The sequence below is a fragment of the Muscardinus avellanarius genome, assembly GCF_963383645.1.
Source record: "Muscardinus avellanarius genome assembly, chromosome: X".
NCBI classification, from domain to species: Eukaryota; Metazoa; Chordata; class Mammalia; order Rodentia; family Gliridae; genus Muscardinus; species Muscardinus avellanarius.
The window spans coordinates 111657270-111675055 of record NC_137792.1 but is presented as its reverse complement, the minus strand read 5'-3'; the positions used below and the strand labels follow the sequence as shown (position 1 = coordinate 111675055).

At 41.6% G+C, this 17786-nt stretch overlaps 1 protein-coding gene across 1 annotated transcript; it reads right to left on the bottom strand.

Annotated features, from left to right (window-relative positions):
* Positions 1 to 7461: 7461 nt before the first annotated feature.
* CDX4 (caudal type homeobox 4) lies at positions 7462 to 17232 on the bottom strand (the record flags this gene model as incomplete). The annotated part of the gene is made up of 3 exons (XM_080718724.1): positions 7462 to 7668; positions 9680 to 9825; positions 16743 to 17232. 3 exons carry the CDS (start codon positions 17230 to 17232, stop codon positions 7462 to 7464), a joined length of 843 nt encoding a protein of 280 aa, XP_080574850.1.
* Between the last annotated feature and the right edge of the window lie 554 nt (positions 17233 to 17786).

Sequence of the window (17786 nt, the reverse complement as noted above, 5' to 3'; positions counted from 1 at the left end):
ATTACAATCCTGCACAAGTAAGATATTATTTCAAAATGTAAAAAAAGGATCAGGGCATGGTGGCATACGCTGGTTATTCCAGTACTTGGGAGACTGAGACAAACCAGATGATGACGGTTCAAGAACAGCCTCAACTACTTGGTGAGGCCCTGTTTCAAAAATAAAGAATAAAAAATAGGTCTGGGCAGCCGGGTATGGTGGCGCACGCTTGTCATCCCAGCATTCAGGAGGCTGAGACCGGAGGATCGTGGTTCACGGACAGCCTCAGCTACTTAGTGAGGCCCTCTGCAACTCAGTGAGACCCTGTTTCAAAATAAAGAATAAAAAATAAGGCAGGGGGTGTAGCTCGGAGGTCGAGTGCCCCTGGGTTCCATCCCCAGACCTAAAAAAAAAAAAAAAAAAAAGAAAAGAAAAGAAAAAAAAATAGGGCTGGGGATATAGCTTGGAGGTAGAACGTCCCTGGGCTCCATCTTCAGTACTGCATTAAAAAGAATTCAGATAATTAGCATCACCCTAAATGTTTCTTGAGCCCTGGTAGAATATGTTCCTCTCTTCCATCATTAGCTTCCCAATGCCTTCCCCTCTTGACTAGTGTTGATAGAGTTAACATGTTTCAACCAGAAAAGTAGTAAGATTCTCTGCATCTGAGCCAAGAACCTAAAACTTTCCTTATGTCTTGCTTCCTTCCCCCTTTGAAAAAAGTCAGATCCTCTCTAGAACTTTCTTTGCAGATGTACACGAGCTCCCAGATAAGACCAAGGGCATTAAGAAAAGTTCTGGGAGATTGGAACACTTGAATAAATTGCAAGGAGGATTCCAAATTTTAGCAAATTACTTGAGGATAAAGACATTTGGGGTAAAAGCATATTTCTTCTTTTTTTGTACTAGGGATAGAGCCCAAGGGTATTCTACCTCTAGGCTATACCCTTAGCCCTTTTCAGTTTTTGTTTTGAAACAGGGTCCTTAACCTTAAACCTTCAATTCTCCTATCTCAGCTTTCAAAGTACTGGGATTATAGGCATGTGCCAACATGCCCAGCTTTGAAAACAGAGTTTTAAAGGAAACATTTATAAAACTGCATGAATTTTGAAAATACTAAAAAGAAAATAACCTCCTACATTTCCACTAACCTAAGTGTTAGGTTGGTATATCTTCATTCATGTTTCTTGATTCACCAGAAGGAAATATTCTTTTTTTTTTTTCCTGGTCTGTGAACCGTGATCCTCCGGTCTCAGCCTCACGAATGTTGGGATTACAAGTGTGCGCCACCACGCCCGACTGGAAATATTCATTACTTAAACCTACTTTAAGTGCAGCATTTGAGCTTTGGTGTTTACCCTCTTTTTTTTACATACCTCCAACATATACTACTATAAAAGCATGGGGGTCCAGATTTTTCTCAGGACTCATAGAGAGAATCAACATGTCATCTTAGAGGAAATGCTTACAACATGTTATTAAGAGCAAAAGCTCCTGCTTTGGGGTTTGTTTGCATATTCCAGAGAAACCGAATCTATAAAAATAGGGAAACTTTCAAGCCAGGCGTGGTGGCGCACACTTGTAATCCCCGCACTTGGGAGGCTGAGACAGGAGGATTGCACAGGTTCGAAGCCAGCCTCAGCTACTTAGTGAGGCTCTCAGCAACTTAGTGAGACCCTGTTTCCAAATAAAGTATAAAATAGGTCTGGGAGTATAGCCTGGAGGTAGAAAGCCTCTGGGTTCCACCCCCAGTACCACCAAAAAAAGGGGAAACTCTCTCTCTCTCTCTCTCTCTCTCTCTCTCTCTCTCTCTCTGTCTCTGTCTCTCTCTGTCTCTCTGTCTCTCTCTCTCTCTCTCTCTCTCTCTCTCTCTGGAGAGTGAATGTAGGGCATTCTACCTTTGCGCTTCCCCCAACCTTTTTTATTTTTGTTTTTTTAAACAGGGTCACTCGCCAGGCGTGGTGGCACATGCTTGTAATGCTCAGCTACTTAGTGAGGCTCTCAGCAACTTAGTGAGACCATTTCCAAATAAAGTATAAAATATGTTTGGGAGTATAGCCCGGAGGTAGAAAGCCCATGGCTTCCACCCCCAGCACCACAACAAACAAACAAACAAACAAACAAACAAACAAACAGGATCACTCTAAGTTGCTGAGGATCTTGCTAAGTTGCTAAGGCTAGGCTCAAAGCTGCAATCCTCTTGTCTCAGCCTCTGAAGTACGGGATTACTGGTGTGTGGTGCCACACCGGACATAATGTCTCTTCTCTATGGAACAAAAATTTTATAGCAGGAAAGAACAACTTCTGGGTAAACCCAGCTACCATAACAAAAGGTATACCTGTTGTGGAATGGGGCTAAGGTATGAGTATACATTCTGAGTGCATAGACAAGTAAACCCCCACCTTGCCTTCACTAGATTGAAAGGACCCCTTTCTTTCTTTCTTTCTTTCTTTCTTTCTTTCTTTCTTTCTTTCTTTCTTTCTTTCCTTTCTTTCTTTCTTTCTATCTTTCTCTCTTTCTCACTTCTTTCTTTCTTTCTTTCTTCCTTCCTTTTCTTTCTTTTTTTTGCAGTACTGGGGATGGAACCCAGGGGCATGCTACCTTCGAGCTACACCCCCAGCCCAAGTTTTTATTCTTTATTTGGAAACCGAGTCTCACTGAATTGCAAAGGGCCGCACTAAGTAGCTGAGGCTGTCCGCGAACCACGAGCCTTCGGTCTCAGCCTCCCAAACGCTAGGATTACAAGCGTGTGCCACCACGCCCAGTTGAAAGGACCCATTCTAATGCTGGTGTTTCTAATATTTACCTCTTCTGATGGGTATAGTCCCTCTCAAATTTTATTTGAAGCTGTACAGTCCCTCCCAAATTTTATTTGAGGCAGTGATGTAGAGTAGAATGTGCGCTGTCCTGGCAGTCAAAAAACCTTAGTACAAGCCAGCGTGGTGGTGCACACATGTAATCTCAGTACTTGGCAGGCTGAGATGGGAGGATCACAGGTTCGCAGCTAGCATCAGCTACTTAGGCCCTCCACAGTTTAGTGAGACCCTGATTTTTTTTTTTTTTTTCGGTACTGGATGGAACCCAGGGGCATTCTATCTCCAAGCCACACCCCCCAGCCCTATTTTTTATTTTTTATTTCGAAACAGGATCTCACTGAGTTGCAAAGGGCATCACTAAGTAGCTGAGGCTGTTCAAGAACCATGATCTTCCTGTCTCAGCCTCTCGAATGCTGGAATTACAAGCGTGTACCACCATGCCAGGTTTTAAAAATAAAGAATAAAAGCCAGACGTGGAGCATGTTTGTAATCCCTGTGCTTGGGAGGCTGAGACAGGAAGATCACATAGGTTTGAAGCCAGCCTCAGCTACTTAGTGAGGCTCTCAGCAACTTAGTGGGACCCTGTTTCCAAACAAAATATAAAATAGGTCTGGGAGTATAGCCCGGGAGTAGAAAACCTCTGGTTTCCACCCCAAGTACCACCAAGAAAGAAAGAAAGAAAGAAAGAAAGAAAGAAAGAAAGAAAGAAAGAAAGAAAGAAAAGTAGGGCTGTGGGTGTGGCTCTGAGGTAGAATGCCTCTGGGTTCAATCCCCAGTACTGCCAAAAAACTCACCTTAGTATGGTAATTGGGAGGCTGAGACAGAAGGTTGGGATCCAACCCTGTTTCAAAATAAAAATAAAAAAGACTGGGTGTGTAGCTCAGAGATAGAATGTCCCTGAGTTCAATCTCCAGTATCAACAAACAAACAAAAATAAAGAAACTGGACATGGTGGTGCAGGCTTGTAATCCCAAAACTTGGGAGGTTGAGACAGGAGGAGGTTTGAGGACAGCCTCAGCAAGTAGTGGGACTCTCATCAACCTAGTGAGATTCTGTTTCCAAATAAGCAATAAAATAGGGCTGGGAGTGCAGCTTGGAAGTAGAGTGGTCCTGTGTTCAATCCACAATAACACACACACACACACACACACACACACACACACACACCCCAAAAACAAAAAACACAACTTAGCACAGTACCTGGCACACAGTGTAGGCACTCAAAAAAAAGTGTGTGTGTGTGTGTGTGTGTGTGTGTGTGTGTGTGTGTGTGTTACTGGAGATTGAACCCAAGGGCATTCTACTTTTAAGCTACACACCAGCTCAATTTAATTTATTTTGAAAACAGGGGCCAGGTGTGGTGTAGGCACGCTTTTAATCCCAGCATTTGGAAGGTGGAGACAGGCAGATCGTGGTTTGACAGCCTCAGCTACTTAGTGAGTCCCTTGGCATCTCAGTGAGACCCTGTTTTAAAAGAAAAAATAAAAAATAGGGCTGGGAGGTGTAACTCAGAGGTAAAATGCCCCTGGGTTCCATCCCCAGTATTGAAAAAAAAAAAAAAGAAAAGAAAGAAAGAAAGGAAGGAAGGAAGGAAGGAAGGAAGGAAGGAAGGAAGGAAGAAAGGAAGGAAGGAAAAAGAAAAAGAATATAGGGTAAGGTCTAAGTTGCTGAAACTGGTCTTAGGCCTGTGATCTTCCTATCTTAGCCTCCCCAAACCTGGAATTACAGGGGTGCCCCATTTTGCCTAGTTTAAGAGAAAGGGAATTTAAAATAGGTCTATTTTTATCATTCATCCCTCAATATATACACCTGAGCTAAAAAATTGAGTTGATTTACAAAAAAAAACTTAAGTTTTTCTAGTCCCTATTTTCTTAAATTATAAAATGGGGACAGCAATTGTTATATATCTTATGAGAATATTGAGCCAAATAATAAAATAAGCATGAAGGTGCAGGGAAAATATGATATTCATATATATAAAGTGTTATAAGTAGAAGCTCCAAGTTCACTGACTAGCATGGTAAGTGAGATAGGGAAAAATGCTACTTTTTGGTGGGGCACTGGGGATGGAACCTAGGGGCATTCTACCTCCAAGCGACACCCCCAGCCCGATTTTTTATTTTTATTTTATTTTTTTGTTCGTTTGTTTTGGTGGTGCTGGGGGTGGAACCCAGGGGCTTTGTACCTCCAGGATATACTCCAAACCTCTTTTGGTGGTACTGGGGTTCCTGGAAGCCCTTCTACCTCCGGGCTACACTCCCAGACCTATTATATATATTATATATATAATATATATAAAATATATCTATATATAATATGTATATATTATAAAATATCTATATATATTATATATATATATATATATTTTTTTTTTTTGCGGGTCTGGGGATGGAACCCAGAGGCATTCAGCCTCCGAGCTACAACCCCTGCCCAATTTTTTATTCTTTATTATTGAAACAGGGTCTCACTGAGTTGTGAAAGGCCTCACTAAGTAGCTGAGGCTGTCCGCGAACCGCGATCCTCCAGTCTCAGCCTCCCAAATGCTGGGATTACAAGCGTGCGCCACCACGCCTGGCTCTTATATTTTTATTTGGAAACAGGGTCTCTTAAGCCAGCGAGGCTGGCTTTGAACCTGCGTGATCCTCCTGTCTCAGCCTCCCAAGCGCGGGGGTTACAAGCGTGCGCCACCTCGCACCCGGCCTTATTCTTTATTTTGAAATAGGGCCTCACTAAGTAGCTGAGGCTGTCCGCAAAATGGGATTCCCCTGTCTCAGCCTCCCATATGCTGGAATTACAAGCATGCACCACCATGCTTGGCTTAAAAAGCCTACTTTTTCTGGGTGGTAATTACCCACTGATGACGTAGCTATATGCAACTTCAATGATACAATCACATAACAAATGAATAGAGAGGAGTGCTTTGAGTTTGGACCTACTAGAAACTGGGGGATATCACCCTATGTAGCTAGGTGTTCTTGTCAGCATATACAATTGCCTTATTCTGTGTCACTGGAAAGTGACTTTGATTACTCACATCTCAGTTTCCTTATGAGAAAAATAGGGCAATTGATACTTTTGTCATAAATATGTTATAAAGAATATATTCTCAAGAGATTGGGTCAAAGATGGAAGGTTTTTTTCTTAAAAATTTTCAGGATTAAATGAAGTACCTTCAGGAGTGTAAACCTTGTTTTGGAAATTTTCACAAGGAGAAGAAACAAATTTCTTAATCTCAATCTAAAGACAGCTAGCTGTACTCAAAATCCTGATTTTCTTAAGAACTATGAAGATGCATTTTGAAAAGGAGAGAAAAACTGAATCCGATTGCTTTTCGTATTTTAGTCAATCTTTCCTTTCAACCACCTCAATTTAAATGATTCAGAGCCTTGTCTCTAGCCACTTCACTACGCGAACAGTAGAACTAGACACACTGAAAACTCTAGGAAACCCTGCTCACTGTAATCCCATCCCTTGCCCAAATTATGTGTTTATAATCTGTAAACTGAAGCTCCTTGGGTTACACTGTATTGACAGAATATGGCATGAGTAAAACTGAACAGATTGAAAGATGATTGGAGGCAGGGTGGGGGTTCCGACAGACTGGTTTACTGTCCTGGTGCTTATGGAAATCTAGTATTTCACCGTAACAGTAGTGGGAGTAGAAAGACTGTAGGGTTTATTTTGTGCGTAGGAGATCTGCTGTGCTAATGATTCAACCAAACTGGCATATATATATATATATATATATATATATATGATATATATGTATATATATATATATATATATTTTTTTTTTTTTGCAGGTCTGGGGATGGAACCCAGGGGCATTCGACCTCCGAGCTACACCCCCTGCACTATTTTTTATTCTCTATTTTGAAACCGGGTCTCACTGAGTTGCAGAGAGCCTCACTAAGTAGCTGAGGCTGTCCGCGAACCGGGATCTTCTGGTCTCAGCCTCCCAAATGCTGGGATTACAAGCATGTGCCACCACGGCCAGCAAGCTGGCCTATATTGTTCTAGTCCAATTTCATTTCTTTGACAAGATTTGAGATTGACACTGTAAGTGGGAAATTCTGAGATAAAGTAATTGATGTCAGGCAAGTCTGATTGAGGGACAAAAATATTTTTTATTAGCCAATAACAATGGATTTAGTGTTGCCTCTTAATGAGTTTGTAAAAAGTTATAAAACTCTGTTAGCTTTTGAATTGTACTTGAAAAGGTATTTAGAGGTAGATACATTTTTGCTTACCTTCTTCCCACCCCATAAAGATAGCATAAAAGAAAACATTTAGCCTCAAATAACAATCACAAAGACACAATAAACAAATGTGCTTTCTGGCAGGACTGTATTTTACAATCTGTTCACAGCAAGTTTCTGAAATTGTGAACAGAGCTGCCAGGGCTTGTGATGGTAGTGTTTAATTAATTAGCTCATCATTAAGTTTCCTGAGTGAATGCTGTATAGTCTAACACATAGCAGGAGTTTTCTGGACTTTCTAAAAGTTAAGAGTCCTCTGAATTATCTCCAACACATCGTATGTCCACTTGTTCAGGATACTGCCTTACAAGGAATGACACCCCATTCCAACCATTTTGCTGACATCTTAGAGACCAGAAAGACACTGCTAAGGGAAGGGCACTTTCCATTTTACTTCGCCTTTCTTTCATTCAGAAACTATGACCTGCTGTATTTCAATGGGCTGAAATCCACGGACTGCTGGCAGGGTGGTGAAAAAAGTGGTGGGCAGTTCCCCAGGGCTGATGGAGCCAGAGTCACTTTGCACGGAGCCTCCGCTGTTCTCAAACTGGGAGATTTTCTTTTTGATCATCTTTCTCTCCTTGGCTCTACGATTCTGAAACCAGATTTTCACCTGAAATAGAAAATTCTTTGTATTTAATGGTGTGCTGTACTGACTGCAATTAACATAGTGAGTGCTGGTACTGTACCAGGATTTTAATATTTACAAAGCTCCTTTCAACACATTACTTAATTTGAACCTCACAATGAACTTGTGAAATATGCCCATTTAACAAGTTTTTTTGTGTATGGTGCTAGAGATTGAACCCAGGAGCATTATATCTCCGAGTTACACCCCCACACCTATTTTTTTATTTTTTTAAAAAAGGGTCTTATTAAGTTGCTGAAGGTCTCTGCTGGCCTCGATCCTCCTGTCTCAGCCTCCCAAGTGCTAGGACAGCAGGCATGCACCACTACATCAAGCCCCCACACCTATTTTTATTCTTTATTTTGAAACAGGTTCTCACTAATTTGCAGAGGGCCTCACGAAATACCTGAGGCTGGCCACAAACCCTGATCCTCCTGTCTCAACCTCCCAAATCCTGGGATTACAAGTATGTGCCACCACACGCAGTTTAACAAGTTTTTTAAGGCGGAAATCCCAGGACTTGGGAGGCTGAGACAGGAGTACTGAAGGTTTGGGGCTACAGCATGATAATATAGCAAGACCTTTCTTTTCCTTCCTTCCTTCCTTCCTTCCTTCCTTCCTTCCTTCCTTCCTTCCTTCTTTCTTTCTTTCTTTCTTTCCTTTCTTTTTGGTACTGGGGATGAAACTCAGGAGCATTCTACCTCCAAGCTACACCTCTAGCCATTTTTATTCTTTATTTTGAAATAAGGTCTCACTAAGTTGCAGAGGGCCTCACTAAGTAGCTGAGGCTAGCAGAGAACCTGCGATCCTCCTGTCTTAGCCCAAGTACTGGGATTACAAGTGTGTGCCACCATGCCTTGCTACCTTCTTTCAAAATAAAATAAAATACACCTGGGGTGTAGCTCAGAAGTAGATTACCCCTGGATTCAATCCTCAGTCTCTGTCTTTCTCTTATCCTCCCTTCCTCTTCTTCTCCCTCCTTCCCTCCCCCCCCTGACACACAGACACACACATACAGACAGGTGAGGCTCAGACTTGCCTTGCATAAAATGAAACTGAGATAAAGTCTAGGGCCACTGACTCTGAATGCAGTGCTCTTTATGGTATACTTTATCCACCTCCTTTGTTAGACAGGTAAAAACAATGATAGTGACAGATGCTCAGTAGTGCTGATAAGTGGGAGAAATTTAAATAGCAAAGTGATTACAATCATTCATAAAGAAAAACTACCTAGTAATAAAAGGTTAATGAAACATAGAATTGCATAAATAAGGGTCATGAAAGGCAGGAGTAATGTTAATTTGCCTATACCTGTGGTTGAAATGCAAATTGTTTGGAATAAGGCAATACATTAATGGACTCTACAAGTCCAAAATCCTATGATTCCAGGAGTACTCCTGGACTTAAGTGATGAAAAAAAATCATTGGTTAGTTATGTAGTTTCAAAGTCTGAACAAATGTATAGTGTTGATTTTTGCCATAATTTGATTTTCATGGAGCACCAGTAGTAAACTAAATTTGAGGCAGGCATCATAGGATTATATTGACTATAGAAGATTAAATTTCCTACCCTCAATACTAGAAAATATTGGCAACAATATTAGAGTTCAGTTACTCTTGTGGCTTGACTAATAGGAACTGTATAATTGCCCTTGCGGCCAAATCTCCACTTCACACATTGCTTGTGACCATATGAGGAACCAGATCAAGGTTTTGACTCGCTTGATTAATTCTATTGGAGTTGTAATTTCTCTCCACCTGCTAAGACCCATCCCTTATTTCCAACCCTACCTGGTGTCCACACATATAATAGTTAATGGACCCACTGACCAATGACACTAAGCTAGGAGCTCCAGTAGGATGAATATGGGCTTTAGGAGAGCCTGGAGAATGTCTTGGTCCTTCTGTTTTTCTTCCACCCCTGTTTACAGACTTCTTCCAAACCTCAGACTATTGAATTGACTATGTGGGACATGTTGGATGTACTTCTAAATACCTGTCTCTCAGAAAGGCCCAGGTTAACTGCCAGCTCTGACTTCCTCCGGATGGTGATGTATCTATTACAGTGGAATTCTTTTTCCAGCTCCAGCCTTTGATGATCTGTGTAAACCACACGATACTTTTCTTTTGTCCTGGTTTTCCCTGTTGGTGGAAAAAGCACTGCATTTAATATTATTCTGCTGCTTTGGAGATTGGGTTAAAGGAATCATGACTACGCTTCTCATATTCATCTATTACCTTCGTTTTTGTGGATTTGGGGTTGGAACCCAGAAGCATTTGACCTCCGAGCTACACTCCCTGCCCTATTTTTTATTCTTTATTTTGAAACAGTCTCACTAAGTTCCGGAGGGCCTCACTAAGTATCTGAAGCTGACTGCGAACTGCGATCCTCCAGTCTCAGCCTCCTGAATGCTGAAATTACAAGCATGTGCCACCATGCCCGGCTTTCATCTATTACTTTGAAATGTAAAGCAATTATAATTTTGAACTAAATATGTCATAAGTCAGCCGGGCACGGTGGCCCACACTTGTAATCCCCGCGCTTGGGAGGCGGAGACAGGAGGATGGCACAGGTTCGAAGCCAGCCTCAGCTACTTAGTGAGGCTCTCAGCAAATTAGTGAGGCCCTGTTTCCAAATAAAAATATAAAATAGATCTGGGAGCATAGACCGGAGGTAGAAAAGCCCCTGGGTTCCACCCCCAGTACCACAAAAAACCCTGAAATATGTCATAAGTCAATTTCTCCACTATGTACATTCTCATCTGTGTCTATAATATTTATATCTATATGTATCTTTCTAGTTCTAGATATAGGCATATTTATATATCACATATTTATATCTATAGCTATCTGTCTCTCTCTCTCTCTCTCTCTCTCTCTATATATATATATATATATATATATATATATATATGAAAACACATCCTTCTACTTAATACTTCTCCTAACATTATCACTCAAATAACAATCACTACCACTGACCTATACTTAACCCATTATGTTCATTTCCATCCCATTCACATATGGGAGTAGTCATGACAATAACAGCAACATCCATTATGCATTACATTTCATGTTGGTTCTTCTTAAATCCCTTACTTTCTCCCCTTGAATTATGCATCTTATTCCCATTGTACAGGTAAAGATGTGAGGCTCATTATTTGTAAGTAAGCAAGTTTGTGCTAGGAGTGGGCATCCAAACACATATTTTGACTCCAAGTTTAGTGTGCTGTTTTTACCAGTTTAATCAAGCTTGGACCAAGTATGGCAACTACTCTGGAATACTGATGTGTTAGTTACATATACTACTCTGGAATACTGATGTGTTAGTTACATATACTACTGAGGCAGAATTTGACTTGTATAAATAATTTTAAAAGAAAACATTTACTTCTTTTCACTCAGCAGATTCTGTCTTGAAACTGCCTATATTACCTATTGGGCAAAAACAGTTTTATATTTGTTGTGTTCTTTAGCCAATTTTTATTCATTCTTAGGTGGAAGAAAGAGATATTGATTTAAGCAGAAAAAAGTGAGTACTCCATGTACTTTGAAAGGATATGCAAACATTTGTTTTGTGTTACAACTTATCACTAATTTCTCACGTCCTCCTTCAAATAGAGTTTTATGCCCCCTTTCAAATTTTCCAAAGGTGATTAGGAAGTTTCCCTTTCTTTTCAGTTTCTCTAACCTCCTTCAGGGTCTTCCTCTTTTTCTGTGTGGCTTTTAGAAACTCCTTCTGATCTTCCTTGGTTGTTTTTGATGTGAGGTTTTGGGGGGGCCATCTGTAGGACAAAGACTTCTTTAAAGTAGTCCCCTAAACGCCATTGAGGTGTTAAGATGCAGCATAATCTGAACAAAGGAGCTACATAGCATCAGATCCCATCCTGAACCCTCTTTACATTCAGAAACACCAACCAATTGGCTTGGAATTTACAAGCCCTAAACAAATGTCAGACACCCTTTTATCTCCAGGAAAGAAGGAAAGAAAGAAAGAAGAAAGAAAGGAAGGAATGAAGGAAGGAAGGCGAAAGAGAATGTAGTAACAAATTCTAGTTGAGAAATTCTATTTTAGGATTAAACTAAATACCTGAATAACTCATAGGCTAATAAACTAAATCCCCCACCTTGAAAATGGAAAATGATGAACCCCAGTCAATTAACCTATATCCAAGACCCATGTTTTGAGCTGGTTTTCTAAATTCAAACGGAAACCTAGGAAACCAGGAATCTTGGTTTTGGTATTTTGCAAAGACAAAGTATATTTGGGGACAGAAATTGAAAACCTGAGATTCAATTTATTTTCGGAACCTCAATTCTGGGAATCAGAAATCTATCTTTGAGGAGATATTTCCTAAAATCCTCTATAATCCCAAAGTGACTGGGTGTTTACATTCTAACTTGAGACAGAGGAGTTAAAATTCAACTTGTATGTGTCTGTGTTTTCTGCTCTTTGATAATCAGTAAACATAACCAGACTTCAGGAACTCTAGAAACATTGCTGTCCTACTCCACCCCCATTGGCCATAAATTCCCCTCCTGAAGCTTCTCCTGAGGACAATAAAGTCAAGACCAGGCCTCTTTATTTGCTATGAAAATCCTCACCCTTTCCGGCAATATAACCCCTGAAGAAAGGAGGGATGAGGAAGAGCCTGGATGCATATCAAAGCCAAGCAAAGTGTTGAAAGGGTCCGTAGCCCCAATCTGACAGATAAGACCTAAACTCCCCACCCTCAGATGATATAGCTCAGGGGAATATACTAACTGCACAGTTTACAAAGAGAAATAAATTTAAATGTCCTGGTGCTCCCTTGCACTCCCCTCCCAGAACTGCCTCTCCTCTCCATTGTCTCTTACCCTTAAATGATTGAAGGGGACGCGGACACTATGTGGTAGAGCCTAATGTTCATATTCTCACATCCAGCACCAACAAAGCACTGATGGTCCTCGCTTTCATTGTTCAAGCTATTCTCTTCTTTCCAGTGACAATGATATTCTGGGGCAAGAGACTCTCAGCTGCTCTTTTGAGTGAATTTAGGAAAGGAACAGAAGTCCAAGATTTATTAAAGAACTACTTTTATCCCCGTATGGCAGGGATTTCATTGCTTCCTCCCCAAAGACTCAGACAGACCTCCATAGTGATGAATGCAGTCCTTCCTATCACCCAGGAGACGCTATCCTGGCAGAGTTTGCAAGCAAATGGCATCTTATATGATGACTCATTATCACCCTAAATGAAATTAAAATAGTGCTCATTTGACAGACTGGCTGCAAATGTGCTGTTAGGCAGAAAAGCCCTGTCCAAACCTAAGGATGATAGAGATGATGGCAGAGGGGGTAAAGATGATAATCAATTTTCTTCTGAAGCCAGACATGGTGGTGCATGCCTGTAATCCCAGTACTTGAGAGGCTGAGACAGGAGGATTACTGGTTTGAGGCCTGCCTCAGCAATTAAGCAAGATCTTGTTTCAAAATAAAACATAAGAGCCAGGCTTGGTGGCACATGCTTGTAATCTCTATACTTGGGAGGCTGAGATAAGAGGATCACAGTTTCAAGGGCAGCCTCAGCAACTTAACAAGGCCCTCTGCAACCAAGTGAGATTTTGTTTCTAAATAAGAAATAAAATTGGGCTGGAGAGTCACTTAGAGGTAGAATGCTTCTGAGCTCAATCCCCAGATACCAAAAATTTTAGAATGAATGAATGAATGAAGTAAAAAAATAAAAAATAGAGCCTGGCTTGGAGGCACACTCCTATAATTCCAGTATTTGTGGGTCGAGACAGAAGAATTGCAGATCTGAGGCCAACCTTGGCAATTTAGCAAGACTCTCGGCAACTTAGACTCTATTTCAAAATAAAAAGATAAAGTATGACTGGGGGTGTAGCCTCTGGGTCTAACCTCCACTACCATTTTTTTGTTGTTGTTTTGTAAGGAGTACTGTTTATTTGCCCTGGTATGGTGACTTTTCATCTAATCGTATTTTTTTCACTGCTTTTAGCTAAAAACTGATCTAAATTCACTTTTAAATGTTGCCCAATGAAATAAATAAAACCAGAGAAGACAATGGTAAGCCTCAAGAATTATAAAGCAATTTAATTTATGAAGTCTTCTAATTGAATAAATCCTTTTAAGCACAACTTTTCAAGTGGCTTATCAGAACCAATCAAATTACTTCCTCTTCTCCCCTTCTTTTTCACTCCTAACAAGAAAGCCTCTTTCCATTCCTGCTTAGGTTACCACCTTGCCAATCAAGGCCACAGCTCTCTGTAAAAAATAATCAAACAGCAATGCCTTGCTCTAATGCACTAACAGTACTTAAAATATGAAAATGCATGAAAATCTTTAACGTCCCATAGAAATTTTTCTGTCAGGTACCTTTTCATATACTCTTCAAATCACTTCAAGAACTAAATAAAATAAAAATACCTTAAAGTCACATCTCCTAAGGGACAATCAATTATATGTCAGTATCTTTATTCTTACTAGTGATGGAATGCTATTATGATCACTATGAAAGTGTTGTGATTGTCTCCCAATGTATACTTTTCTTTTTTTTAACTTAAATCAATTTAAAACAATCTTTAGTCATAGAAGAACTTTCACTTGATTATCTTAATTCAGGGGAACTTTACTTCAATTCTATATTTCATCTACTTTTCTCTCAGACATATACCATATGTTCTACAATTCCACAGAGCAAAATAGGAAATTTAGGATGATCTGACTCATTCATTCATTTAACAAATATTTGTTTGATACTCACTATGTGTTAAGTATATAAATGGGTGCATTTTGGTCTAGAGTGATCCAGTAGGGTGATCAGCTTAACTTTTTTGTGAGTTTTACAACCTGATGCCCACAAAAGGGCCTCAGTGGAGTTCATGAATCTCCAGAAATTATACAAAACAGCGTGTGTGTGTGTGTGTGTGTGTGTGTGTGTGTGTGTGTGCTAGTGTGTTTTGTGCAGTTTTCTAGGGGAATGGCCCTTATTTTCATAATGGTCTTACATTGTTGCTGTATAGCTTGAATCACAAGAATATAGTTAAAGGGTAGTTTTAATTTTCAAGACATTAAAGGGATAGTTTTAATTTTAAGTCATTAAAATGAAACAAAGATTGAATTTAATAAAACTTCATCTATTGGACAGGTTGCCAAAAGTCAGAGGGGGTTTCAATTCCATTGAATTGGAAAACTTTTGTAAAAATTTTAGAGAAAATCGGGTGAAGGAGGCATTGTAAAGTCAAGTTTGAGGCTTTATTGAATAATAAATATGTCTCAAACTAAAGAGGTCCCTTTTCCTGGCAGCAGAAATGCCCAAGAGAGAGGCTCTGGCTCATACAAACCAACTGCAAATGGAAGAGAAACCTGTTATATTTTTTTCCCATAAACATAAAAATTCACAGTTCAAGATACTTTTCATATCTTGTCCTTTAAAAAAAGTATTTTCTGTTCCAAAAAACATGCCAGTGATATTTCTTTCCTGAAGTGCTTTAAAAAATAATCCTGGACAGATAGCAACTACTTTTCTGGGTGTGTGTGTGTGTGTGTGTGTGCTGATTCTTAGGTTCTAGTGAATGGATGCTAATTAGGACACTGAGATTAGATATAATAACTCTGGGAATACCCTACCCTAATGTTATTTTGAATCCTCCTTAGCAACCAGAATACCATATATATACATATACATATACATATACATACACACACACACACACATATATATATATACACATACATACATACACACACATACATACACACATGCATATATATTCAGATTCTTCTTGAGCATTGGAATACTTCCTCTCTTTGTCTCTTTCTCTATGTATGTGTGTATGTATATGTATATATGTATGTATACATATATATATTCATATGTATGTATATATATATGTATATATATTCAGATCTACATCTACCCTCACACACATGCTTTGAAACCAAGTATTTAAGCTCTACTTTGAATTCAGGATTGCCGCTCTAGTAATATTGTAGTCCACTGGAACTTCCTCCTAGCTAAAAGTCCTACTAATAGTAGAAGTTTGTTCCTTCCCATCTTCTGGCCTTTACTATTTGGAAGAGAGAAAATGGAGAACTGTGAACAGGAACATAATCATTGTGGACAAATGTCATTTCCTCCCCAGAGGGATGAAAGCGATAGAGCAAAGTTTTACTGATTTTCTCTAATGACAGAGAATAATAAGCAGGTGATAAAAGAACAACCGCAGCTGAAAACAAACATCTCCCTCACCATCCAAGATTAAAGCAGAGCGCTCATTTCTCCGCCCTCAGCTTCCAGCGTTTGATAGGCCAATGATTTGCTGGGCTTGCTGGTCAGCGTTAGACTGGGATCCTCGTCACTGTCGCAGACTAGCATTGAGCCCCTGCCGTGCCCGGACGCCTGCCTGAATAGTGATGAGGGCTTTAGCCTCTTAGTGCTGGGGCTGCTACTCGTGCGTGCCTGGCAGGTGTGAGGGTTGTGTCGCGTCTTCTGTGTCAACTAGGTGTTTTAGCTTTCTCACCCGCCTCAACGCTCCCATTAGAGGTAGAATGTCGGAAGAAGGCAACGGGTTGGAGAACAACCCGTCTCTGCCAACCTCTGAGAAGGAAGCTAGAGCTTCCTCCAGAGAGCCCCGAGTGATAAGGCTGCCTTGCTGGAGGAGCCTTCCTAGCTAAACTGGAATTGCCGCTAGCCACGCACCGCGAACCTAAGTTCAGTATCCCTAGCTCTGGGGGGTGTCGGCCTGCAATTCACCCTTTAAGCCTTTCAGGGCGTCTGTTTTCCCGGACAACTACAGGGTTGGGTCTTAAGTCCCTTGGATCGCCAGGGGATGGTGAAAAACACATCTAGGAGAGATTTAGTTACACGCTCCTTATTCGGCATGATTTGAGCTGGAGCGCACGCAAGGCAAGTACTTAAGTGCGTCAGCCAGATACGGAGTCGCCTCAGCCAAACTCTCCCCGGAGAAGCCCGCAGAGTAGGGAGGCTGGCCGACCAGGAGGAGTACTGGAGAAGCGAGGGCGGGAAAAGTGTGCTGGCATCAGAATCGATTACTCACCCGTCACCTGTACGGTTTTGCGCATCCACGCATAGGGGCTGTGGCGGCTTCTGTTGGAGGAACAGGCGTCGGTGGTGCCCGAGTCAATGGGAACCAGTGATCCGCTGGCTGAGGTTGGCAGGCTCCCACCGCCGGTGGAGCCCAGGTTGCTGTAGTCGGGCGAGACAAAAGCGGCAGGGCTCGAAGTGATGTCGTTCATGGGCACTGTGCCCATTGTACTGGACGGCCCCGGGTACCCGCTCCAGTCTTCCCGCGGGGGGCTGTAGGGTGAGCTCCAGGCCCCCAGCGATGGCCCGTGGGGATCCATGCTGGGCATATGAGGATACCCAACGTAGTGCGGGTAACCTGGGGCCGCAGCGAAGTTGGCGGCTGGCAGCCGACTCCCGCTGCCTGCAGTGCTGCTCACCCCGGCGGTGCTGCCTCCTCCGGGGCTCCTGAGTGTGCCCGGGTACATGCCCGCTTCTTTCTCCAAAAGGCAGCTTCCATACATGGTGGCTTGGGTAGAAGGAAGGAACTCCCTAAGCCATCCTGAGGTCCCGTTAAGGTCCCAAACCGACTTTGAGAAACAACAGAGAATGGGTCAGCGAGTAGTTTGACCGCGCGCTCTTCTGCGCTCACTAGACTGCTCCATTCCGCGTTTCCTACCCCGACCGTTTCCAGGTGACTGGTAGCCCAGTATAGACTGGCCTGACGTCAAGGGGCTTCGGACTTTTACATAGCATTTGCATTCAAATGAAGGGCCACTTCACTTTCACAGGAACCTGCGCTCTTTGCTCCCTCTCCCCAAGCTCTCGGACCTCCTTTCTGTCTCATCTTTTAAAATTCTATCTGGTCACCACTTTTGCACTTTTGGAGGCTGGTGCTCTTCCAGTGGTTTCTGACCAGCTCCTTCCAATATGATAGAGATGTGCAGAAGCAGGGACAAATAAACTGGACCTATGGGATTGGGCCAGTACCCGGAGGCCTCCCTTTCACAGATCTTCCCCAGCCCAAACCAGCCTGCATCCTCGGTCTCTCTGCCACTGAAGAGAACTTTCCCTTCTC